We start from the raw sequence: 27,701 nt of genomic DNA, 5'->3' as shown, positions 1-27,701 counted from the left end.
GTCGGTAAAGTACCAGCAATATTCGAGCGTAAGAAAGAATACTTGGCAGGTACCGTTGGAGCACTAAAACATTGCATGAATTTCGCAGACTCGTACGCAAAGCCACGCTTCAGTTTACTTCAACGGCTGAAAAAAATTGCAGTCTGCTTAAACAAAGCAGGCGTACCTGTCGCACTCAATCTCACCCTGCTTTTCCCGCTCTGACAAGTCATGCATCAAAGGCAATCTATCGTAGTAACAGCGTGATCAATTTTTTTAACGTACGCCTGCAGCCAACAATACGGAACCACGTTTGCGATCTCAATTTTACTGTGCCAACCGTTACTTCCACATCTCTCCACAGCTACGTTGTGTGGAGTATGATGTCGAGTAGGAATCGTGGTATTTACGCAAGCGCAGGTTCATTTGCACTGACTTTTTTCATCGTATCGGTGGTGTTTTCCGAAGCTCTTCAGCCAATGCGTTGGTGCGGTGGACCACTAAGTGAGTGAACGAGTATAACTTCTTAATGTACGGGCCTTTGCGCGAAATGAACGAAACTATCTAAAATGGTCAAACTAATTGCAGCACGCCAATTTCTTGCCAGCAATCACGCTAACATTTTTATATCTACGCTACCCCAATCAAAATCCACGACATGTAATACAGCTAACACAATCATGTTCTTTCTATGCCGTTATTTGTCGCGTTCTTGTTTTAACACAGGTCGATTTAAAAGCAATACATTTATTGGGATTATTATATACTCAGTGAATAATGACTATTCTCACAAAGCTGCTTTTGTTGATACTGCACACAATTCTGTAAGAAGAAATTTGGAATGCAGAAGAAAGTTGCAATAGTCATCGAACTGCTCATTCCGTCTTCGGAGCACACTTATGCTCTCCGGGACGTTTTTTACTTATTATTAAAAGTAACAACTCCGCCCGGGCATCCTCAAGCAATACGTCATCACCGGCGTGTGCAGAATGGCATTGCACTTTTGTACCTTCTTTATATTTTATTTCTGTATTAGGTTTTTAATTGTTACGTTATTTGTCGTATTTAATCCCAACAGACATGCAACTACACCGCATTTGAATCGGCGCCATTGGTTCCGTTGCTTGCAGTCATATTAAATGTTACGCAGCTTAAATATTATCAGTCGTTTTCTTGTAACAATGTTATGTTTTTATATTCGCCTTTGTTATAAATGCATTTCAGTTTTATACCCCGTATGAATAACCTCCCTTCAGAAAAGTTTGCATTTGTTTCCGTTAGGATGTTTTGAGTCCTGTTTGCTGCCTTACTTTGTTGGAGTGGAAGATTAGCGGGAAGTTGTGAGAGATAAAGTGCGATCACTTAGCGGAATAAAATATTATTGAGGACTCCTACCAGCCTAATCGTGACGACCACATAGTTTCTTAAAATATCAGGCTTTACAGTAATATAGTACTTTTGTACTGTACCGTCGAATTAATACTGATTTATCAAAATTATTTGACAGAAATTAGAGATTGAAAGTTTAGGGGCTTCCATAAAATCTATCTGGCAGTGGCAAACAGAACATTCCGATTTAGCGTGACAGCTCAAAAGAATATTCACTGTAGCCGATAATTCTACGACTTTGATCTACATGTGCAATGACGCCACTATAGAATTTACGGAGCCCTAGGCAGCTGATAAAAGCGGCCGTCTATTTCAGATCCATGGGAAGCCGCAAAGGCAGCAAGAATCGCCACTGGGCTTTTTCTGTCATGCAAGGATGAAACCATTGCCTTGAACATAAAACCTTCAATAATAAAGGTATATACTTATTGTATTGTGCCGCGCTGACATGCTTGAGAACATATGAGGGAAACGAACCGGTAGTACGGCGCTACAGTTATTATCCTTCGCATTTCTCTCTGCTAGCCATAAACACTGCGTAAAAAGTTCCTTTCACGAATGAAGCCCATGAGGGAGAATCGAATGCCTTACGAATTGGTAAGGCATTCGAGATCTAATCGAAAGGCGTGGGTTCGGTCCCCACTCTGGGCGCGTGTTTTTCTTTCTTTCTTTCTTTCTTCCTTATATTAAAAAAAATCTTAACTTCATTAACCATAGTAAAAAATAGAGCCTAACCACACCCCTATGCCTCCTTTGGCGTTGTAGACTGCCGACCTATGTTTCTCTCTCTCTCTCTCTCTCTCTCTCTCTCTCTCTCTCTCTCTCTATATATATATATATATATATATATATATATATATATATATATATATATATATATATATATATATATATATATATATATATATATATATAGCGAATCAGAATGGGAGATGAGGGGCTCATTGATATAAGACAGAAATAAGGGTTGGCAGTCAAGAAAACCTCGGGAAGCAAAGGGGAGGAAGTGGTAGGTAATTGAAACAGATAAAGAATTTCGAAAGAAAGTGGAGAAAAAAAACACCCGCCAGGTGGGATCCGAACCCACGACCTCGTGGTTTCCAATCCCACCTGGCGGGCATTTTTTCTCCACTTTCTTTCGTTCCAAATTCTCTATCTGTGTCAATTACCTACCACATCCTCCCCTTTGCTTTCCGAGGTTTTCTTGACTGCCAACCCTTATTTCTGTGTTATATATATATATATATATATTATATATATATATATATAAATATATAAATATATTTAAATATATAAATATATTTAAATATATATATATATATATATATATATATATATATATATATATATAAATATATATGGCCCAACTCCAACGCACCGACCCTGAACTACTGCTGCTTATACAGCATTTAGAAGGTCTCGATGTCTGTGTTCCACGTGCATTTACCCGGAACATCTCGCCATTCCGTCTTCGGAACGGCGTGCTCTACAAACGGAATTTTGGGGATACGAAGGACTCGTTCCTACTGGTCATACCAACAGTCATGCGGCCCGAAATTTTGTACGCCTGTCACGACGAAACCTCGGCAGGGCATCTGGGTGTTAGCCGTACTATTGGCCCAAATTGTTGCACACAGTTCAGCACTATGTAAAGACCTGCCGCGACTGCCAGAGAAGGAAGACTCCACCTCTGAAATCGGCAGGGCTACTTCAACCGATCAAGCCACCTAATGCGCCTTTTCAGCAAGTCGGCATGGACTTGCTGGGGCCATTTCCAACGTCGACGAAGGGTAATCGATGGATCGTGGTCGCGACTGACTACCTCACACGGTATGCGGAGACAGCGGCTGTCGTACGAGCAACCTCGGCTGAGGTAGCACAGTTTTTTGTGCACAACGTCGTTTTGAGGCATGGGGCACCACAGGTCGTCATAACAGACAGAGGTACAGCTTTCACGGCGGACCTCATGCAGTCCGTTATGATGCTGACGCACACCACCCACAGGCGGACTACTGCATACCATCCGCAGACCAACGGCTTGACGGAGAGACTAAACAGGACCCTCGCCGACATGCTTTCCATGTATGTAGACGTCGAGCACAAAACCTGGGACGAAATTTTGCCATACGCCACGTTCGCCTACAACACGGCAGTTCAGGAGACCACAGCAATTACTCCTTTCCAATTAGTTTACGGCCGCACCGTTACTACTACCTTAGATTCCATGCTACCGGTTCTTGAAGACGAAGAGAACATCGACATTGATAACTTCGTGCAAAAAGCGGAGGAAGCACGTCAGCTAGCACGGCAGCGGATCCAACGTCAGCAGTGCGCCGACGCAGCTCGCTACAATCAGCACAGGCGGTTGGTGTTTTACGAGCCCGGAGACGCTGTCTGGGTTTGGACACCAGTGCGCGCGCGCGGACGTTCAGAAAAACTGCTGCGTCGGTACTTTGGCCCATATAAGGTCGTGCGCCGCCTAAGTGACGTCAATTACGAAGTTATACCGGACAGTAGCGCTTCTTCCTCGAGACGCAGGACAACTTCCGAAGTCGTACACGTCGTGCGCATGAAGCCTTACTATGACAGAAACTGACCTCACCCTCATCAACAAGAGGTAGAAATTTTAGCTGACGCCAAAACTGTAGTGTTACCAGTTTGACGGCAACCCGCTGCGCCATCTCGTTTTGGCTATGATCGTCTACAGCCACAGCCTAGCATCGAGACGATGCTATCTTAGAAGAGGGGGCAATGCCACGGCCCATTGATTCAGCGACAGCCTAGAAAGGAGCTCTACACTGAATACTATCAATGCCGCCAATCCCACCACAGCACGAAGCCAGATGCGCGTGTTCTGGCGCATGGAAGTGAAAGAAGACGAAACTCGTTTTTGTGTCCCGCTCGGTACTGGCATCGCCATGAGCTCTGTGATCGAAGCCTAATTCTGGCAATAAACTTATTGCTTACGAGTAGCGAACCCCTACATTACGCTACAATATATATATATATATATATACGATAGAGAAGTCAAACTGAAAAACATAACAACATTTATTCTAACGTTTCTAACGTTTCGATCTTTGAAAAAGACCGGCCCCTGGTCGAAACGTTAGAATAAATGTTGTTATGTTTTTCAGTTTGACTTCTCTATCGTACAGCTAACCTCATAGCCAGGAACCTTTTCTCTTAACTTATATATATATATATATATATACAGAAAGAAATGCTGGCAGTCTACAACGCCAAAGAAGGCATAGGGGAATGGTTAGACTAATTTTTACAGTTAGTGACGTTACATTGTTTTTTATTATTAATTACGTGAGAAAGAAGGAAACAAATATATAGAAAAAAAGAACGATATATATATATATATATATATATATATATATATATATATATATATATATATATATATATATATATATATATATATATATATATATATATATATATATATATATATATATATATATATATATATATATATATATATATATATATATATATATATATATATATATATATATATATTTATATATATATATATATATATATATATATACATATATATATACATATATATATATATATATTTGCTCTTTAGGCTATGAGCTGCTGTTTACACAAACAGAATTAAATAATCGACATTCTCCTAAATGCTGTCTTCTTTAGGTAGTTGCGCTACTCCACGTTTCATACCACTTCAAAGTCTTTTGCCGTTGCTCGCGTTATGGAATTTCTGAATTTGTTCAAGAATAAAAGTGATCCAACCATGAAACATCAGAAAAGATCCCATAGTCGTTTGCGCACAAAACGCATGAGTATTAAGATATGACCAACCTGATATGATAGATATGATATGAGAGATATGCTAGATTGATTGATGCGTTCGAACACAAAACATGGCCGAAACTGTGAGCCTCCTAAAGTCAAACACATACTGTAATATTGAAAGATTAGGCGTCAAGTGAAATTATAACAAAATTCTTCTTCAAACGAATGCCCAACCTTGAGCTATTTCGTTTGCGGCGCTGTATCCTCCAATAAACACATTAATTTTTTCAATACCGTTAAGCGTTGGATATCGTTTTGAAACAGGATGGTAGGTAAAGAAGCCTTCGCAGACTTTCGGCAATGAAGTACTTTTAAGCGTTGCTTAGACAATGACAGTATAATTTTAAATACAACTGGGTATATTTTTTCTTGGTGTTGCAGGAGACTACCAGAGGCTGCGCGGCTTATCGAATCTGTTTTGCCGTGGCAGAAGACAATCGAAACGTAAGAGAACCCCTTAGCAGGAGGCGTGGCCTCGAACAAGACTATTTGTTGAACTAGCAAACCAAACCAAACTTTGAACTTATATACTTTTCAAAATTAACCTGCGGCCGTCTATCACCAGTTTTGCAACAGCCATGAGGGCTCTTGAGTACATCACCTAGCATGTGTCGCAAAGCGTGCTATGGTTACTAATTCTATCTTGTGGGATCTATCTATCTACGTCCTATGTAACAACTTTATAGGCAGTCATCATTGCGGCACCAAAACTGTCGCCATCGTCGGTGACCGTCATCGAGACGGCAGTTCTTGCTCGAGTTGTTTTGTCTTCCTTGCATCGCCATCTCGTAAATCAAAGCACCACAGTATAACTGGGGCGACAGAGCCCTCTGTCTACCTTGTTAGTTTAAACTCTATGATGTTGTTGGTTAGAATTTTTCTGGGTGACTGCATTCAGCCTCCTGTAATCCACACACAAACGCCAGCTACCGTTTTTTTGCGCACCAGCACCACCGGGAATCCCCACGGGCTCGTTGAGCGGCGAATAATACCCTCTTTGAGCAACTTATCCAACGCGGTGTCAGTCACCTTCCGCTTGGCGGGCCTGCCGCTTGGCGAGGTTTTATTTTACGTGCCATACAGATATGTGCTTCACAGTGGCATGGTGATTTTCACTCTGGAACAACCGTTATATGCAAGCGCGAAGGCAGCAGGGGAGGGTAGATGAGCATATAGAAGCGAGTCGGTAAAAGAGCCAAAAAATGCGAAGCTAAGGGAAGCCTCCCTTTTCAGACGTAAAAGATAGAGCAACCATTTTCTGTACGGCACGTAATCTGAGAGCGCCTCCTCATCGAAATAAAAGAGGCCCTTAGTTTGGTTCCGCAATGCACATGATAGTGATTTAAGGTGAGGACAAAACCTGAAGGATTAAATTTTTTTGAAAAAAAATGCCGTATTTGGAGTCGTTTCACCTGTAGACGCAGAACCTTTGTCCAGCTACCCCTGTGATCTGGCCGTTGTTCTAGCTCGAGATACTACTTTCAGCCGGAAGCTGGATAGTACCCACTCCCACTGCTCAACGGCAAGGAAGTGTTAAGAGGGGGAAGTTTGTGAATTTCCGGGCTTTGTAGTGAAAGGTTGCTGGTGTGGGCCTACCAGTGCATGTAAAGTGCTGTAATGCAGAGTAAAAAACGTGTGGTGGAGACTTGTGTTGAGGAATTTTGCCGCTTCCTTTGTCACATTGTGGTCAGAACATAGGGAGGGGGGTATTCATACCGTGTCTATACAATACGCGTGCGTAATCCACGTGTATTGTAGCAGTATAGTATCGTGTAATGGTTACGCATTCAAAACAAATAATCCAGCTAAGTGTATTTACAAGTCCTTTTTTAAGTGCAGAGCACTTTAAGCGCTCGCCTTGTCGTCCTAGCTCGCTCACTCGACCCAAGTATACACAGCACCAAGGCGGTGTCCCGGGGTAACGCTGTGTTTGACGGCGTACCCCAGAGGCTTCGAAAGCCAACCGCTGTATATAGTCATAAGGTTCGAAACTCGTGAAACGCTGGCGCTTGTCATATATCTTCCCGTTGTTTAGCGCAAAGAAAACTATGGGTACATTTGAGGAAAAATATACGTAGTTAACCGGCAGCGCCCGCGTTCCGTTAGTTAAGGACGCCCGTTGGGTTGGTTTTTATGATAGCAAGCGCAAAATGGGGCAGTGCAACGCTGGCGCGTTCGGGGAGAAAAGCACAAAGGGAACAGAACTCCCGCTGGCGCAGTTTCAGGCAGGGGCGCGCGAGCACTACGAAGGCGAGAAATTGGAATTGAATTTGGTGGTAGCAGTAAGCGGAGAACGGCGCTAATGTCCGTTATGGCGAATCACTGCTCTGAACATGCGACAGCTTTCACATTGAGTGGAACGGCTCTAATTTTTTTGTAGGCTTGGCTCAGTTGAAAGTAAATGTGTTTTCTACCCACTTCTCCCAATGGCGGCTGCTATCATCGTCATTACCCAATACCCTTTAATGGGTATGTAGGCAGGCGGAACACCATTTCGAACCACGTAGTAAATTTCTTTAGCTCTATACAAGCGGGGATTCATGAAACCAGCTTCTAGCACAGGCGATTTAGCAGTAAAGTGTCATTAGCAGAAGTCATAACGCTGTCCCCTTAGGTATAGGAACACCTCAGAAGTGTGTGTTTTGTTGCAAGAAACGGTTGGTATAAGTTTTTTGATTACCGATCTAGCTACAGGCTTTATTTTACTTTAGTTGGAGGCGCGTAGAATGTTAGGGCCACCAGCAGCTCCAGACTCGGCTTTGGTCTCACGTATGGCCATGTAGCAACCAAAATGCGCTTCATGAAAGCCACATTTTCACAAAGGGAGGGCAAATGATTATAATCGTGATGACTACACAAAAGAGCAACGCTCTCGGTGCACGTAGTCGAACCTGGGCACCTTGCGTCATGAGGCCTACGTTCATCCGATTGCGCCATCCCGACGCGTTCAAAGGCGATGGAATTTGGGAATTTGACTTTTCCCCTGATACTGTAACCTATAAATAAATCAAATTCAAACAAATAAATGGCAAACTCCACCTTACCTAATTTCACGCAAACAAATATTCTCGTTTCAACCACCCTCTGGCAAGATGAAACGGGCATTCATGTTAATGCCTCATGGGGAATCAAACATTTTGGAAATAAATAAACAAATAAAAGTGATGATTAGCGCTTTGCTAAAGCGTAGATGTGGTGACAAACAGTGCTAGCTGGTAGGTGGAGATGGTGAGCGTGCATGTTGCAAGGTTTGCCATCTAATGGCGCATTTCGAATTCGCCCGGTTTCAAGCGCTGACTAGTCACGCGGCACCACTTTTCATGGTCTCACTAGTCATTGTCTACACTCTTGTTTTATTAGTCGGAAAATTTTGTTCACGGCTTCGGGGGCACTTTTGCAAGGTGATCCTATGCATGTTTCCCTGCTGGGATGGAGATTCGCCGCTCAAAATTACACTTTCGTTTAGATACGCTAACACCTTACAAAAATTGTGGTAAGTGTCATCCTTTTCGCAGACAACTGCTACTTTTTTCGACAAGTACCTGCAATGCTTGGAAAAATTAGGGAAGGCGTGGACCACTGGCTACCCGGTAAGTGAAACCGTATATATTGCTCTGGCTGCCTTTCACGAACAGAAATGCCGCGTGCTTCAAAGAGTACAACGGAAAACCGTTCGTTTTATCTGTAATCATTCTAGACGTACCAACTAACCGACTGCTCTTTTGCAACGAGCGGATCTGCCTACTTTGGCCAGCCGCGCCAGGCTTCACCGTTTGAAATTTCTGTACCTTCTCCTGCAAAACATATTGAAACTAAAAAAAGACTAGTGGTCTGACTCTGTAGGATAACTCTAAGCGACAAACAAGAAACAAGCATTGTCACACACCTGATGAATACTCTTTCAAGAACAAAATTTTCGGTCACTCTTTTTATTCCACGAGCCATACGCAACTGAAATGCACTGCACCCCACTGATTTGACACAGCCGACAGCTGAAAAATTTGTACCTCGAGCGAGTAAATGTGTGTCGACTTTTATATAGTTATAATTTCTTGTATTTGACTAGACCGCAAGATTTACCTCGGTGCCAGTGCTTTTTGCGTTTTTTTATTATTGTCTGGTATCTACCAGCAAGTGAACGTCGGTTTATATTGTGGTCTCTACCTCACAATATGCACCACCCTAGCATTGCACAAGGCATGCAGTCATGCACGCTGCGAGGAACCACCGCGGGTTCGAGCTATTTGAGAACGCTCATGAAACTGAGACGCCGTCGCGCCAAATCAACACCGCCTCTGGTGTGCAGGTGGAGTAGTAGGGGCGACAAAGGAATATGCCCAGGGTACGGAGGGAAGACGTTTATTTTACACCATCTTCGCAGTTACATAATTTACAGTACAGGTACGCACTTCCCTTTAGGTGATAGGGGCGATGGGGCGCCACGCGCCAGTGTGAGCGCGTCGTCGGCGCAGAGCCAGTGGGCTGTTTGGTCAGAGTAAATTCCGGGGCGCGGCGCAACCTTTGTGCGCGCGCATCGCCGTGCTGTCCAGATCGGCTCACAGCAGCGAGGAAAACGCGGCCCATTGGCTCACAGGTGCGTACCACACGGCGTGATCGTCAAGTGTTTGGTACGGCCTTACTATATATGATCGTAGGGACAACAGGAGCAGCCTAAGGCACGGGCCGGCAGCTGGGAGGGCTGGTGGGCTTTCGCCGGCGCAGCCGAGTTGCAGCCGGCCGGTAAAGAAAGCGTCACATACCTTCGACCAACGCCTTCGGCGTCCTGGAAGCGTCTCCCCGTAGGGACCCCTGCGAAGAGCGCGCGTTCGCGTCCCGGCGGGAGGGGGAGTCGGGAATCGTTCAAACGGGCAATGAAGTGAGGTTAGCTCCGCTACCAGGGTGGAGCCCCTGCTCCGTGACAGTGTTTTATCACTGTTAGAACTGTGCGCAGACCTTCCGTCCAGTCGCGGAGAGAGAGAACAGAGGGGCGACAGAACGGCTGGGCGCAGAAAAGGAAAAGCCATTAAGAGGTGCCTCTGGCCGTAACGGGACACCACGACTGGAGGGAGGGGGCCGCTCGCAGAATTCGGGGAGGCGAGGGAGCGGCCCGGCTGGTGACCGCGAAAGCGGAGAAAAGCAAGAAGAACGACTCGGAGGGGCCCACGGACGAGCATCACTCCGGCGACTGTTCGAATTGGCTCCAACGAGAAGTGTGAATAAACAGTTTAACGAACGAAATATCGAAGTGCTTCTTCTGGGTTAATTCAAAAACCTGCAACGACAGGAGAAGTATTCTTACACAAACTTTTTGGTGCCGAAACCCGGGAATGGATTACCACATCGACCGGACCCCACCGACTCCACTTCAAGCACCGACATGGAGATTCAACGAAAGAAACGACGGGCCGTCCGATCACAAGTAACCCGAATCGCTAAAGAAATCGACGAATGCCTTGCGGCCAGCGCTTAGCCGACCGTCGGCGCATTGAAGGCAATGCTGCAGCGCCTTGAAACGGCCAGCGTCAAGCTGTCAGAAGTGGACGCGGCGATCGAACGGTGCCTGACAGATGAGGACGCTGGCGAAGAGTTCGAGCAGGTTCTGGAATATTCGGACAAGATCGCCAATCCCTTGGGCAGGCTCAAACACAACATCGAGACGCCGCGTCTTCCTCGTCAGGCACAGGCTCCAATCACGAGCAGCAACGAGCCTCAACCGCAGAAATCGTCAGCCCCAAAAACGAAGCTGCCAAAACTGGAACTCATTCGGTTTGACGGCAAGCGGAAAAATTGGCGACCGTTTTGGGAACAATTCGAACAATCAGTGCACAAGAACGCGGACTTGACTGCAAGCGACCGATTTCCTTACCTGAGGTCCCTGATCACCGGAGATGCTGCGGCTGCCATTGCAGGACTCCCGGCGACTGCCCAGTGCTACAGCGACGCCGTCGATCTTCTACAGCAGCGTTTCGGCAGCCCACCGGCGTTGATACAAGAGCATATGCAAGGCCTCATCGACGCGCCGCCGTTGACGTCGTCAAAGAATGTGCCCGCCCTTCGGCGTCTTTACGACAGGCTACAGGTGCACATGCGGGCACTCAAGTCGTTAAGTGTGGCGGACGAGTCGTACAGCGCAATGCTCTACCCCGTGTAGCTACGTGTGCTTCCAGCGGACATGATTTTGGATTATCATCGCCGGCAAGCCGAGGATATTGACGGGAGTAGCAGTGTAGCATCAGCGAATGGCGACTCTGCATCAACCGGCTCATCAGCGTCATCTCAAGAGTGTCCACTCCGATCTCTCCTCCAATTCTACCGACGAGAGCTGGAGAGCCGCGAGAGGGCAGCGGAAAGCCGACCCGACGACAACCACGGTAAGCCCCCGCCTCCTTTTCGCAAGCATCACGCGGCATCAGACAAGGCCCCCCCTAGAACCCCAACTGTATCGGCCTTGCACGGGATGTCGTAAGACACACAGTGCCTACTTTGTCAATCGAAGGCACACGACACTCCCGACTGCAACGCAAAAATAGACCTGAGGGAAAAGAAGGCCATCCTAACATCGAAAGGCAGGTGTTTCCGCTGCACCAAGCGCGGACACCTTGCGAAGCGTTGTAGGGCAAGCATCGAATGCAAAGCTTGCAAACGGCGGCACGCAACGACGATGTGTGACCCGGAGTTCTCGAGAAAAATGCATGCGCATGGCGAAGAAACGAAGGTGAAGGAGGTGTTTAACGCTCCCATCTCTCTGCATGCATCCGAGAATGCAACCGATCGCCCCTCTGTGCTTATGCCGACAGTGACAGCACGGAACAGTGGACAGAGCACAAAGAGTCTCACAAGAATTCTTTTCGACAGCGGCAGCCAACGATCGTTTTTTACGGAGGAGCTGTCTCAGAGACTCGGCTGTCGGCCGCTCCGCACGGAGAAACTCTCGATTGGAGTGTTTGGAGGGCAGAGCGACGCACGAACATTCGGGGTGGTTGAGGTTCGCCTCATCAGCCGGCATAATGCAAACACGGAACGGGTAATTGATGCGCTGAAAACACCCCCTATCTGCGAGCAACAAATTCCCTGCCCTGACGACGAAATTCGCAAGTCTCTAGAAGAACTTCGCTGCCCACTGGGTGACGACACAATACTAAGGAACGCGACCACGGGAATCCTTGTTGGCCCGGATTAATATTGGGAGTGCATTACGGGCTCTGTAAGAAAGCTGCAAAACAAACTCATGGCAGTGGAGACAAAATTCGGTTGGGCAGTTCAGGTTCAGACTTCGACAATATGTCAGCTGGTAAACTGTGCCCCCGCGGTCGTCCTACGTACGACAGTAGCCGACCAAGAAACAGCGCCAATTTTGAGGCAGTTTTGGGAGCTAGAGGGCGTCGGTGTGTCGGAAACAACACAAAACCCGTCGAACTGTCAGGTTAAGGACGATTTCAAGAACAACCTTCAGACAGTTAACGGGCGCTTCCAGGTGAAGCTGCCGTGGAAGGATAACGTAGAGTTGGCGGACAACCGCGCAGTAGCAGAGAAACAATTTCGTTCCCTGACAAAAAGGCTCAACAGGGCCCTGGAACTCCTGGAAAGGTACGACACCGAGATTCGGCGACTGATTGACGATGGCGTAGCAGAGGAAGCGCCCACTGATCCACACGACGGCAATCAGCGTACCTATTACATACCGCACCAACCTGTTCTCCGAGACAACAGCACGACACCCAAGCTTAGAATCGTATTCGACGCGTCATCGCACAGTACGGACGCAAACTCGCTGAACGACAACTTGGACAGTAGGCCAAATCTAAATCCAGACCTCGTGCGCCTGCTACTAAATTTCCGAAGCCACCCAGTCGCACTCGTCGCTGATGCGGAAAAGGCGTTTCTGCAGATAAGTGTCGCCCCTGAAGACCGCGATGCGCTTAGATTTTTGTGGCTTACTCGTAAGCCCGAAAATGGCAAGCCCTTGCCGGAAATCGCTGCATTCAGGATGACTCGAGTGCCGTTCGGGACAACGTCAAGCCCTTTCCTTTTGGCGGCAACGCTGCAGTGCCACCTTGAAAAAATGGAGCAGCAATACCCAGTAACAGCGAAGATGCTGAAAAACTGCATCTACGTCGATGACGTGCTGTGCGGCGCCTCCAGCGAAGAGGAAGCGGTAAAGGTGTACGGCGAGGTTAACCGCATTTTTGCTGCAGCATCGATGCGCCTGCACAAGTGGGGGTCTAACAGTACCCAAATGAGAGAACTTTTAGCGCAGGACATCCTCAACGAAGTACCTCTTGGTCAACCCGCCAACCTGCTAAAGGTTCTCGGCCTTACGTGGTTATCTAACGAAGACCTCCTAACCTTTGCTCCAGATCCTGTCATCAAATGTTCTGCGGAGCAAAGAAAAACGAAACGCTTCGTCCTACAGACAAGCGCTCGGCTGTACGACCCACTTGGTTTCCTGTCAGCTTTCACAGTGAGGGCAAAAACACTGTTCCAGGAAATTTGGAAAGCAAACATCGCCTGGGATGACCCCTTACCCGACCATCTACTGAACGAATGGACGAAGTGGTGCCAGGAGCTACCTTTGCTGAGTGCAATGAGCATTCCCCGAACGTACGAGGGAAATATCGGATCGAACCCTGTGCACCGCACACTACACGTGTTTTGCGACGCTAGCGAGAAGGCGTACAGAGAGCAACACAGAGAGTGCACAGAGAGCAGCACAGGAGAACGAACCTGCACCCTGATCATGGCCAAATGCCGCACGGCACCAGTGAAGCCCATCACATTGGCAAGGCTGGAGCTGATGGGAGCCTTGATGGCATCTAGACTTTGCCAATACATTGGGTCAAGCCTCAAGCTTCATATCGACAGCGTCCACTTGTGGACGGACTCGATGATCACCCTTCACTGGATCCGAGGTGACGCGACAAGGTGGAAGGAGTTCGTAAAGAACTGGGTTGCAGAGATCCAACAAAACACGGACGTCGCACAGTGGCGGCATTGCCCAGGCAAAGGTAATCCCGCCGATCTCATGACGAGGGACATGACCGCGGCAAGCCTAAAATCGAGCAAGAGGTGGTGGCACGGTCCATCATGGATAAGACAACAGAAGGAAGTATGGCCGTCCGAGGAGCGTCCGTCTAGTTTCACGCCTGAAGAGTTTGAAACGAAAAGGGAAGTGAATGTAGCGACAACGACTTGCGAGGAACAACCCGATCTCCTGAAGTTGACGCGTTTCAGTTCGGCGACAAAGGTGAATCGCGTGATGGGTTGGGTTATGCGCTTTCTGCATAACCTGCGCAGTAAGGAAAAGACATCCGGTCCATTGACGGCAGCCGAGATTGAACGAGCCGAAGAGTATTGGCTGAAGAAAGCTCAACAAACGGCCTTTTCGGACGAAATACGCCGCACGACACAGCGTATGAAGTTTTCAAACGGCTCTTCGTTGAAGGACTTTAACTTGTTTACAAACGAAAAGGGCCTGCTCAGAATACGCGGCCGACTTTGTTCTGCGAACAAGACGAGGGATGAGCGCCACACGATCGTGATGCCCAAGGAGCACCGATACACAGTCCTGCTGTAAAATCGAGCACATTTACAACTCCTACACGCGGGCGCCAGAGACACCCGTGCAGCTGCGCGAACGATACTGGATTCTGCGTGGACGCCAACTCGTGAAAAGTGTGGTGCGATCTTTTGCTGTCTGCAGGCGGTACAGTGCTTCCCACATCGAGGCAGACACCGGACTCCTTCCCCCCGAACGGACCACCAAAGCAGTGCCCTTTGAGGTTGTCGGCATTGACTTTGCCGGCCCCCTTTTTGTGAACGAGAAGGATAATGTGGTGAAAGTGTATATAGTGTTGTCTACCTGTGCCGTGACGCGTGCAGTGCATTTGAAACTCGTTACGGACATGAGCACCGGAACTTTCATCCATGCCTTTCGTCGCTTTGTGTCACGCAGGGGGTTGTGCCGAGTAGTTTACTCGGACAATACCTTGACTTTGAAACGCGCCTCTAAAGACATGGGCAATCTTTGGAAGGCCCTGCGGCACCCCGATTCCCAGAGCTACTTCTCCACCTCGGCCATTGAGTGGACGTTTATTGCCGAACGAGCGCTGTGGTAGGGAGGGTTCTATAAGAGAATTGTTCACAGTGTAAAATTGCCCCTAAAGAAGACCATCGGCCGCCAGACCCTTGGCTTTGTCGAGCTGTCAACGGTGCTCGCCGAGGTCGAAGCGGTCATAAATTCTAGGCCGCTCACTTACACTTACGAAGACCCTAACGATGGTGCCCCCCTCGCACCAGCCAGCTTCTTGGCCGGAAGACGCCTAACCGCACTGCCACAGCACGAGGAAAAATTCGTGGAAAGCTCTGCGACCTCGCTCCGACTGCTCTGGCAGAAACGAAAGCAGATCCTGCATCTGTTCTGGAATGTGTGGTGAAAACAGTACTTGGGGCAGCTTCGTTCGGCCTACGCCTCGAAGTAAACGAAAGGAGGGGTCCCTGGGGTCGGCGACGTGGTGTTAATACGGGAGGAGCGCCCGCGGCTGCTGTGGAAGACCGGCATCGTGACAGCAGTGTTTCCCGGCTGAGACGGCAAAATCCGCTCTTGTGAGGTCAGGGTGCCGCAGGGAAAAACAGTAAAGCGACCGGTTCAGCTCCTGTTCCCATTGGAAACAACATAGCGTAGAATGAGCCCTGTCTCATTCCGCGGGGGAGTGTTAGAACTGTGCGCAGACCTTCCGTCCAGTCGTGGACAGAGAGAACAGAGGAGCGACAGAACGGCCGGGCGCAGAAAAGGAAAAGCCATTAAGAGGCGCCTCTGGCCGTAACGGGACACCACGACTGGAGGGAGGGGGCCGCTCGCAGAATTCGGGGAAACGAGGGAGCGGCCCGGCTGGTGACCGCGAAAGCTGAGAAAAGCAAGAAGAACGACTCGGAGGGGCCCACGGACGAGCATCGCTCCGGCGACTGCTCGAATTGGCTCCAACGAGAAGTGTGAATAAACAGTTTAACGAACGAAATACCGAAGTGCTTCTTCTGGGTTAATTCAAAAACCTGCACCGACAGGAGAAGTAATCTTACAATCGCCGCAACGGTAGCTGCAGCCTTCACCTCAGGCAGGAGTTTCAGAAGACGGCTGGGCTCTACACAGTGGCACCGTGACGATCCGGCATTTCGAGGAGAGAGGGGAAAAGCGCCGCGCCATGGCACAAACCTAGCGATCGCGCAATGGCTCGGGCGCCAGGACCCCACACTTCCCTCTCCTTAAATGCCCTCGCCGGTCTGAGAGGAGTTGACCGGCCATCGCTCAGGCATGCAAAAGAAGGCGAAAAGTAGAAAGTATGCATGCACAAGGCAGTCTCAGTCCCCAGCCCATACAAAGGATTTACAAACTACACTACCAACACTACCTCCCTCCAGCACGAATGATACATACAGGAAAACTACACGTGACACTGAGATACACAATACTTTGTAATCGGTTCCACATTTACGCAGAAAATGAAGCTATTGAAATATACAAATACACTGAAGGTGACACTGTAATAATAACAATAATATAATAATATATACATGCAGGACGATGCTATGCTATATAGGATTACAAAAAAAGAAACCCGCACTATTACTATAAAGATTTAGGGCGGAAGAGAAGACAGATGTATGCGACAAACTACGCTTTGCTACGAAAATATTATTTCCATAAAATTCATGCGGCGCCATTCGGCGGGGCTTGTGCAAAGTTTGGCGGTTGGGAGCACAAAAGTGTTTACGGGGTAACGTCCGTTGTGGTCAATCAAGAACGGAAGATGGTGGGCACCAGTTCCGGGACGACCTCACCGTTGCGTCGAGATAGCAGCTCCACGAAGGGGGTACCAGCCAGGAGGACATGCGTCTTAAGAGGCCAGCCGGCAGGTATGATGACCACGATGGCGCTGATCACGTGTAGACCTCGCGTGGCACTCGATGGGTGCCCCGCCAAAGAGCGACGAGCGGCGCCGGTGGTGGCTGCTGCCCATCGTGAGCGAGGCAGCTGCCGGACGACAACCGGGGTGCCGATGACGCATGGTGCGGTTCTATATGACACCACATTGTCGGCATCTGGAGAGGGCACCTCTACCGCAGCACGCAACTGGCCGCCAGCGCCACTCTCGTCAGTACACGGCAGCCCGCCTACATTTGCCTGCCGCAGGCGCACAGGGGGTACATGTCGTTGAACCTCCCGAGTCAGCACAGCTGTCCAGGGCCCGGTCAAGTTCACGGCGCAGGAAACCCCCTCCTCATCTGTCGGTTTCTCTGTTTGCGGACCCTTCCCCACACCGACGAGACACCACGTGACGGCGGCGCGCACCGGACGAAGCAGAAGCCACTCGCGGAAGGCACCCTGGGTTGACTGATGCCGGCAGACGCACACACCAGACGCACTCACGAACGCCCCCACAACACGCGCGTCACAGTGTTCGTGCCACCGGGCCAAGTTCCTTCGCCACAACGCGGTGCGCTCCAATCGTAGCGTCCGCCCTGCACACTGGCGCCGTCTTTGCACAGTGGCGCCGAGACGAGCCGGCATTTCGGGGAGAGAGCGGAAAAGCGCCGCGCAACGGCAAAAACCTAGCGATCACGCAAAGGCTCGGGTGCCAGGAGCGCCACAATATCTACATAAACGTGGCCATTGTTCGCCCATCGCTGCGACAAATGTTGCAACACTTCCGTGATTTCATGCTTTTTTTATTCGTTTACAACATGCTTTTAATTATGTTTATTGTCTGTTTTTACATAGTGACGCCACTCCTATTACAATAACATAACTGGATGGACAGTATATTGAAGGAAATAAATAATTAAGGGCCCTTTTTAAGACGATGTTATTTTTACCTTAACTGCAAAACATAAATTCGTGCAGTTTTTTGTCATTGAGCACTAAGGTCAAGGACGACGTCATGTTCCTACGATGGGCATAATACCGCGAGAAATTTACGTAATGTTTGTATATTCCATGTTTAATTGAACTCTGTATCTGAGCTCAGAAATTGAGTACTTCGGTGATTATCCGCGTGCAGGTATGAGTTGCAAGACGGCAGGACTGCGTTGGGACATTAAGTGGATGGTGGCTCCTGGGCAAGATCGAAGGTGTCTATATTTCATTGACAGCGACGCTCTGGTTGCTGATCGTAATGTGTGTGGCGTCCTCAGCCACCCCCGCGTCATGGTTGCTCCTTCCGTTTACCGCACACGTGGGTACGCGCCTTACGAGGAGCGCCCGGCATCGTCAAGATTTAAGCATGGCGCTCGCAAAAAAATGCCAAGAAAACAGTTCACGTACGTGCGGGCGTCAAGGCGGAAGTACAAGAAAGCTCGCGCTACGCACAACTATTAGCGAAGCTGGTTGCCGCCGGTGCTAGCGCGTACTGACACGTTCCACTTTAGATAAAATGTGAAAGGCTGCGGAAAAAAACAATCCAGGCCTGCCAGAACTGTATGAGGAAGACGACGATATATATGGATATGACAATTACTACTGCTACCACAGTGAAAACCGAGGACTGAACGTGTATATAAAGAATTTCAAAGCTAATTCAATGCGTAAGGGTGTGCCTTTCACTGCTTACATAGAAAGAAATCCTCCAGCTCTGCTATGGTTCAAGCCTTGGGCAATTTAGTGCAAGCTTCGCCAATGTTTTTATTGAAAATTCGACCCACTTTAGTTTCCCCAGATAGCGGTAGCAGCCACATCTTTTCATCTGAAGCGTTATTCTGCGGATGCTTCAAGCGTGGCGGTCAGTTAGCGGAACTCAGCAGTTCTAACTTGAGGCATGTAAGTCCACAGAAGGCCGAGAACACCCCGAGCTCTCTGCCGAAGTTGCTTTTTCAGTGAAAACAGTGGTCATGGCTGCTCTTGTTTTATCACTGCGATGGAAATGAAATAGAAGTGATTGAGCTTGCTGCTGCCGGAAGGCTGCATGAAAAGTGCTTATTTTTCAACGGAAAGCCTGTTGGCAGAGTGGACTTGATTTTCGACACGCTGAAAAAGCCTTAGAAAGGGCAAACGAATAATAGACAACACAAGTTTGACATCGAAAAATAAAAAAATTTGGTTTCAGCTGCACATATGATTGCTTTCTTTTTGTCTGCTTTTTGTATCGGTTAAGTATGATTTTGCATGAAACATTTTCATTTCACCGATCTTGGTTTCGGTACAGCTAAAAGGTCTTTATAGATAGGGCTTCTCGAACTGACGATACTTGATAAACAGACCAGCATAACTGCCGTGAAAATATGAGAGCTAACTGACATGTCATTACGAGTGCTTGATTCGTTATCACCCGAAGAAAAAACTAGTTGCTTCGTAGTTGCACTTACTACGTTATCAGATAGGGCCCTTGCTGTTAGATAATGAAAACAGGTAGTTTCGCTGCGCAGCAAATACTGCACATTTTCTGCTTCAAAAAGCGTTGCAAATATCTCTATTCTAGCACCTTTCTCTGTTGCTTTGTGTTCCGGTGCATTTATTTCTGCGTATGTACTCTTGTGGTGGGCAAATCAACCTTGTAGGGGATCCGTTGACTGGAAGCTTACTATAATCTTCGGCATTAGTTTTAACGGGTGTTGTTATAGGTTTGGAAAGCGTCAACGAAGTGGTTCGCAATGAATTGAAGGCAGAAGTGGCACATATGCATCGATATTCAAGTGATATATTTCGTAGTGTCGACAGAAGCCATGTTTGGTTCAGTCGGCGGCCACTCCGTCCTTGGGGCGTTGTTTCCATCAGTCTGGACCGGACCTCCGGCGATCCCAAGAATTGCAACAAACAAAAAGCATGATATAGCCTGTATGACGCAATCTAAAAATTGTTTGCATTGCAGAACTTTTTCCCTGAACGTTCCTGTCTCAAAAACAAAGATTTCTTTATTTCATTTCCAGTTTGTAAATTTGTGCTTTGTTTTTAAGTAAGTGCATGTGGACTGGCGAACTAGACATTGGCGATTTACTTACTTCATTCCTTAGTTTTGTTCAATTCGTTCTTTTTTGTGGGCCCAACGATGGTGTTCTGTTATGGTTATCAGTACGCGAGGTACATAGTTTTCTGCTTGGAAAGCTTGCAAATATGTTTTTATTTTTCCAATCTTTTTATAGTGACAAATGTTTAGGGTAATATACCAATCACGCACACTGATTTTGAGAAATGCCAATTCGCGCTCGCAAATGATATTACAGTAATCGCGCGGGGGCGGGGTAAAATATTTATACAGCTTTTCAGAAGCCACTTTCGGCCGCTGCTCCTGAGCCCATGCTTGCTACTACTCTATAAACATATTGTTACGGGAAGCGCAAGTTGGTGCTGGTGCATAGCTCCTTGATGCCTAACACCGATGACAAAGAAACAGTTCACGCCATGGACTTGTGGCTCGAGTGATCGTGGCGGCTGGCGAATAGATCGTATTACTCTGTGGCACCACCATGTAGATACATCACTCACGTCTTCCATGCTTCGTCTCATCTCCCTTGCTGTCACTCAACAGTATGACAACATATTGCAGGGTAGGCTCGTTTTCGTGTCAGTGCTTTCCTTTAGGAAGATCTTGTAGCGTAACTGAGCTGTCACGTTCGTAATTTGAGAACTGACACCGCCGATCTGAGAAACGGTATTTATTCAAAAACTTTATAGCCGATCTCTTATAAGGTACAATGAAAGCGCCGCATAAATCTTACGCCTTGCCAAGAAACATTTCAAAAAAGGGTGAAAGTTCGAAACTGAGCGAACTGGATTACTTGCTCCTAAAGGCAACATGGATAAAAAACGAGAAAAAGTGGAATGGTGGCTGGACACATTGTTCTGGAGACTGCAAGCAGTCGGTCCATCCGCGGAAGAGCAGGGCTACTGAAGACGAGACTACTTGCACATGTACAAAATTAACCTGGTGAAGAGTAATGCACACCTTTTTTTTGGCGAACGGCAGAAGCGAAATGACGTAACAGAACTTTATGGCTAAAAAATTCAATTTATTTTCAAAGTTATTCAATTATTGTTCCGGTTGTTGAGTAGCCATACAAGACAAAGAGCACTTATGATGTCACCTTCCGGTGACCACTGGTATGTGGCACTCAGGATAAAGCGGAAACTGGTAATGGGGAAGTCAGTAGGGTAACTTTACAATAAGAAAATTTAAAAACCACCTAAAAACAACGAAGTAAATGACGAGGATTAAGGGGCATGCAACCAGAAGAAAACTCATATCAATACCCTTTATTTTAAATGACAGCATGGGTAAGAGAACCCGCAAAACAGTTTGGGACATCTGTCTAAAAAAAGGACCCTGTTTGAGTAATGGAGGGATTGTAGTGTATATAGACGTGGCACGGTGCACAGATAGAATTGTTTGAAATGGAGAGTAGCAAGTACGGCAGCGTCAGTGTCTACGTTGCAGAATAAAAAAAAACACCTCAAAATGAGACCTTTGGGATGCAATCAAAAAGCTCGCCATTTGCGGACGCAGAACATCGCTGTTGGCGACAAGGGCGGCAATGCCACAAAGAAAAATTGGATAGAGAAAGCATTGTAAAGGCTCCCCGAAGCGGCGGTCCATATTAGGAGCGTTAAACATGGCTCCAAAAATAGGTGAATGATCCACTTGACTTTGCGTGGCCAAAAAGGTCCAGTAAATGTCCGAAAAGTACCAGCAGTACCATCATAAAGGAGAATACAGTGCGAAATTGTGCACACGCGAAGAAGTATTCTGTTCTTACGTAATACTGCAGGTCCGAAAAGAGGGAAAAAGTTTCCGGTGCTCTTTCAAAGAGCTGCCAGCGTAAGAAAATTTACAGAATTCCCCTTTTCTCGACAAGAGTGGCGTACTGGGGCCCTATCTCAGAGATAAGAATAACTACGTACCCTATATAACATCTTCCTTCAAAAGATCTCCTGTAATGAAGGACTTCTCCCAGAACACCAGGCTCAAAGTAAAGTTTTTCAACAACGAAAGCATTTTTAAAGTCCATCACAGACTTGAATACGTCAACCCTAGACAGAACAGGAAAATCCAGCACACTTAGAAGTTCCACCGGCAGTCGAGAGAGTCCAACCCGCACTAAAATCCCAACAGGGAATGGCAAAAATCTAATGGGAATTTCTGTCGTATAACAAACAACTTCGTTACGCTAAGGGAAGTCCTGTTGTTACTTCAAAACCATCGGTTGCTACGAAACATTTTTCTGTCATAATGACAAAGTCTTATTTCTTAACGACAATCATTCATACAGTCGTCACAAGAGAACTGCCGTTTACGCTATTCGTCACAACGGGAAATATTCAAACCATGTGCAACTATGGGTGGAACACAGGATCATGACAAGACAGGAATTAGGCACGACGGAACATAAAACTTAGGACAGAAATACGACACAGAACAAAACGTAAAATCCCCGACACGAGAAGAATAGAAGACGACAGTACAACACGCGAAAATACGACAAATCGCAGAGATTTTTCTCGTCGTCATCCTTGACTGAAATGTGTTTTTCGATCAAGCAGGCAAAGTTCATCACACATTTATCAAATCTACATGAACTAGCATGCCTTCTTTTCTGCGGTAGACGAACCTTTGCGACAATAGTTGGTGTTCTGGTAGCATTACGCAAGCGCTTCTCGAAATGTTTGTGGCGGCAGCAATCATAATTTTCGGTCATATAATGATAGTAGAAAGTATGATAACATAATAGTCAACTCATGCGCACACCCTGAGAACCACCGTATTAATGCAAGCGGGCTTTTTGTACTAATCATAGCCCGTACTACCGTCATCTAGCCCGAAGTACACAGGTGTATTACGCTACTTTCTCGAGGCGCTTCTTTTGAATACCATGTGGTATAAGACGACAACGGCACTGTGCAAGCATAGGTCTGAATAAATTATCTTCTGATGTTTTTAATCACAAAACTTTATCAATAAATCAATACTAGCCGCATGTTACGTTGTCCCTTCACCTCGCCTTGCATTGAACTATCAAAGGTTGATCCAATTTTTATTGTTTTGTTTAAGTGGGTTCCAAAGAAGTATAATATCGATACTGACGAGGCAGTGGCAGCTCTTCGTGTGAGTGAACCATTTTTTTCCTACTAAATGCAACCTGCTACCTCGACACCTTTCATGTTTTGAGATTTCTCAAGCGCCGTTGTTTTACTACAAAATTTATACATTCCCTATGTTACGCTAACATAGGGTCACGTTAGAACCAATTGAGAAATACCCGGTGGTTCGATAAATTGCCTCCCGGACCAGAAATATTCATTCTCGCTTATATATAGCTAACAGTTTGTTGCTTGTGGGTTAAGTGATTGCTGAAGGTAGACTACCTAGAGCAGTCTTGTAAACAAAATTTTGTAGCACCATCTTTTGGCGATAGATTGCTCTTTTTTCACGCTGTGTTTCTGAATCGCCGACCACTGTTACAAATTGTAAGACGTTTCCGTTAGTTGTTTTCATTTTTATTTCGCTACTATTCTGTCAAACCTAATGGTGTAATAAATTGATATAAAGATGTTTCTCTTAAGATAGTTCGAAACGACATAAAAAAAAGCTAATATCTCACATATCTTAGTTATAGAGACATCGCAACTTGGCCCAGGTCATAAATATATTTAATTCATTAGGTACAATCCCTTGGTAGGCTTCCTTTAATGAGGAGTTTTTGCAATGAAGAATTTGCTAAAACTGGAATGTGATAACTTTAACGTCATCATCCCAACTCGCTTTTAACACGTATAAAGACAAAAGCGGCAAAACAAAAGCCTGAGCAGTAAGGAAGAATTTTCAGTAATTACTAACCAATTATTTGCTCTCACGGCGATAACATAGCTGCTTTAAAACAATAAGTACCGCGCTACCACAGTCTCCTATTGCTTATACAAACAAAGGTCAAATAACCAGCTTCATTTTTATATAATACGTTCACACTTTTCGGGTAATTATTTAGAGCTCTTTCATTCGCGATATTATACACCCGGTATTTATTTGCAGGTTGCCTGATCCAGTTACCATTCTCGCAAAAAGAAGTATTTTGCCAGAATTCTCATTGGACTTACCACGTCTAGCTCATAGGGCATAAACGAAAGCCGTGCCGGTTTCCAAAATTTCTGTATTGAATAACAGAGTTCGCAACATGTGAACCCCTACCACAGACGACTGTAAAATAGTACGGATAATCTAAAACGCCCTGCCTACTTGTATACAAAACTGCAAATTCCAAATCTATAGTGAAAAATATAGAAATGAATACCACTAAAATAATTTACAAGGAGGTTGGAATATTGCAGGGTACAGTTGAGCAAGCAAACTCCCAGCACCAGCCTTACGCGGTGTTGTAGAAAAAGGCAACGAGAAACAGCAGGTACTGTTTTAATATTCGTATAAACGGTGTAGTTCACATGTATGTCACAAAGACCCGTACCAAAGTCTCTGCAACGGGCACACCTTGCTGACCTGCTGTATCCCGTCTTTATGGAACAGAGCAATTTGTCGCCAAGAGCTTACGCATGTAGGGAGCTATGTAATTCCTGATGCTAAGCCATATAACACAGAAAAGAAACGTTGAATACCTAATTCTACAATATTAACCATCAACACACAAAGCTGACGAACAGTTTAGGACCTACAGACAAGGCTATTCTACTAGAGCTACACCGTCGTTTTATAGCTCGGTTGCAGAGTTCACTACTTGGCGTCTCAGCGTGGGGCCGTTTTCATAGAACTGGAAGTATTACTATTACAATCTTTGGAAAGAACGCAACCAACTAGCCAAGAAACCTCAAAGGATAGTGTGTCCCCCAAAGGCGTATATGTTCTTTATAACCTATTAAAAAACGCCATTTTTCTGCTAAACATGATTTCTAAAATGTTCCTGCTTATTATTTCTAGAGCTTCCGGAATTAGCACAGGATATAAAACAGCCCTCTCCTATATTGAAGAATATCTTGAAGTAACTTTAATAAATGTTCTGAAAAACTTTCTTCGCTGCGATTTCTTCACCTTACTCCGTATACCTGGTACTTTAAAAACTGGCGTTTCATTTTTCTATACGGTTATTTTTCTATAAAAAACAGCTTTTAGAATATACGTAAATGCCACATTGCTTGCTGTAACTTCCTGAAATAACGCTCGTACGTTTGCATATTGCAAATACCACATTGCTTGCTGTAACTTCCTGAAATAACGCTCGTACGTTTGCATATTGCAGTGGCTTTACCTGCATATCTTAATGGCCAAGCCGACGTTATACCGAAAATATCGCCAATTAACGTGTATCGTGCGTATTTTTTAAAGCAATCCCATGTTTCTTCATGAAGGACGTGCTGTTTCCTTTTCAGCGCTGCGGAAAAATTATTGGTCCTGGAGACCTCATTTACGTTTTAAAGACGGTGGAGTACTTCAAGGACTTTGTAACCGGCTGAAACGGTGTTTCCTGCCAGATTGTTGCTCATTGGAACCCATTGATTGGAAATTTTGTTTCCTCACTAATAAAAATGTGACCGTTCTCCTATGCTGTGTGCTTTGCCTTTTGTTGCACAATGATTCCCTGCCACTTTTTAGTTGAAACAAAAGCAACTAGAACGGAGGGATTGCCAGAAATCAAAACCGTCTGTTTCATTTTGTGTGGAGAAGCTTGCGAATCATTGTCATCTCCGCGAAAACTAGCTGGAACCGAAAATGTTACAGCTAAAAACAATAAACGTATCTTTAAACATTTAGCAAATACTTCGCACTGTCCGCGGCTCTCAATGTTCTGCTCTGATCTACCCGACGTAATCCGCCCTACCAGCTCAGAAACAGGTTTTATATTCTATTCTTTACCAGCATATTCTATAACTGCAAAGAAAATCAATGATGTCGATAAGGTATGATGAAAGTTCGAGTAGGAGAATAAAAACTCACTACTTTGCAATATTTTAAAAACCCACAGAAATTCTTTCTGCAATACATAAGTGTTCACATTATTCTGGCAAGAATCTAGGAAGAAAATCACGTGCGCCAAGAACAAGTGTCGCACGCCATTCCGGCGACAGAGCGAAACTACGTGCATACCTACCGGGCAGTGTGCAAGTGTGCGACATAGTGTGCCCGCACAAGTACACATTTGAGTCGTCAGTTGTATTAAGAAGTACGTGTGAGCTCTGCGCTCAGAGCGTACAGGCGCAGGCAGAAGTTGTGCGAAGTTTTTAATGTTTTTTCAGGAGTCCCGCAGGGTTCCGCACTGGGCCCTTTGCCTGTTCTCGTATATGTTAATGATGTTGCTGATTGCGTTGAAGATGGAGTTACCGTGCGACTCTTTGCCGATGACTGTTTACACTAGCGTGCATGATGTTGCAGACCAAGTGAGGCTAAACTCTTCCCTCCGTAATATAGCCCGTTGGTGCGACACAAGGGATTTGAAAATTAACACTATCAAAACAAACTCTATGAGCATAACACCGAAGAGATCACCTCTCGAATTTAACTACACATTGAATGGCTCCCAAGTGTCCCGAACAAATTCCATAAAATATCTAGGCACAAAAATCACGCATAAATTGAAATGGGATGCTCACATTGAAAACGCCTGCACCAAGGCCTTTTGGGAATTGTGCTTCATTCTCAGAAAACTGTCGGCAGCCCCTCCTCATGTCAAATTAACGGCTTACAAGAATCTTGTGAGACCCATCCTCGAGTATGGTAGTATAGTTTGGTATACACATCAACAATATCTTGTACACAAATTAGAAACATTCAAAATAAGGCACTTCGTTTTATTTACTCTAAATATTCTAGACACGAGAGTGTAACTTCGTTGCACATGCTAGCGCGCATTCCAACCTCGTCGTCACGTCATAGTGTTGCGGCTATGAAGTTCATGTATCTTTTGTATCCGGAAGCTATAAACACAAACAAAAGTGATTACCTTAAACCTCGTCAACGACACTCAACAAGGACGAATCATGACAAACCTTTCAGACTATTCCGCAGTCGTACAAGTACATTCAAGTATTCTTTTTTTTCGCTGGCCAGTGAAACTTGGAATGTATTACCGTCCGATGTTATCAACGCCCCATCTGTTGATAGCTTTGCCAGGAACGCGGAATTGTGGTTTACTTCTGCTTTGAAACAGTGAAGGCGTTCGGCAAATAAATTTTTCTTCATTTGATTTTGTACCAAACGTGAACAAAATTACATTGCAAGTGAATTGTTACCGCTTCTTTGCGCATGTTTGAGCTTACTGTTTTCCGCCTTATTTTACTCTAACCCGTATTGCATCTGTTTGCAAGTGTTTTACTGCATTTTTTGTGTTACAAGAGACTTATTTACCTACACCGTCATTCCTGACGGGTCACTTAGTATTATCTGTCAAACTAAAAACACAGCGGAGAGCGTTCTTGCATTTTCTTTTCTTTTTATGTGCTTTGGCAAAGTCGTGGTTGATTCTTGTGTCCTTCTTAACGTCCCATTTGCCTTTTGTACCCATTGGTGTAATGAGAA

General features: G+C 46.0%; 1 protein-coding gene across 1 annotated transcript; it reads left to right on the top strand.

The window, feature by feature from the left end:
* The first annotated feature begins 325 nt into the window (after positions 1-325).
* Positions 326-25,711, top strand: LOC144145162 (uncharacterized). The gene is made up of 6 exons (XM_077676668.1): positions 326-483; positions 1,685-1,785; positions 5,584-5,646; positions 8,718-8,792; positions 23,235-23,288; positions 25,559-25,711. Exons 1-6 carry the CDS (start codon positions 360-362, stop codon positions 25,640-25,642), a joined length of 501 nt encoding a protein of 166 aa, XP_077532794.1. The 5' UTR covers positions 326-359; the 3' UTR covers positions 25,643-25,711.
* Positions 25,712-27,701: the final 1,990 nt, after the last annotated feature.

This window comes from Haemaphysalis longicornis, unplaced genomic scaffold (genome assembly GCF_048455015.1).
Source record: "Haemaphysalis longicornis isolate Haplotype H1 unplaced genomic scaffold, Haemaphysalis longicornis Haplotype H1 scaffold_7, whole genome shotgun sequence".
NCBI classification, from domain to species: domain Eukaryota; kingdom Metazoa; phylum Arthropoda; class Arachnida; order Ixodida; family Ixodidae; genus Haemaphysalis; species Haemaphysalis longicornis.
Note: the sequence above shows the minus strand (reverse complement) of the source record. Positions and strands in the feature narration are given on the sequence as shown.

Bases quoted from the DNA above. Each gene is read 5' to 3' on its own strand.
- LOC144145162 (XM_077676668.1), top strand. From the start codon at position 360: ATGATGTCGAGTAGGAATCGTGGTATTTACGCAAGCGCAGGTTCATTT. The intron at 484-1,684 runs GTGAGTGAACGA...CGTCTATTTCAG, and splicing joins TTGGTGCGGTGGACCACTAA to ATCCATGGGAAGCCGCAAAG. The intron at 8,793-23,234 runs GTAAGTGAAACC...GTTTTGTTTAAG, and splicing joins CGTGGACCACTGGCTACCCG to TGGGTTCCAAAGAAGTATAA.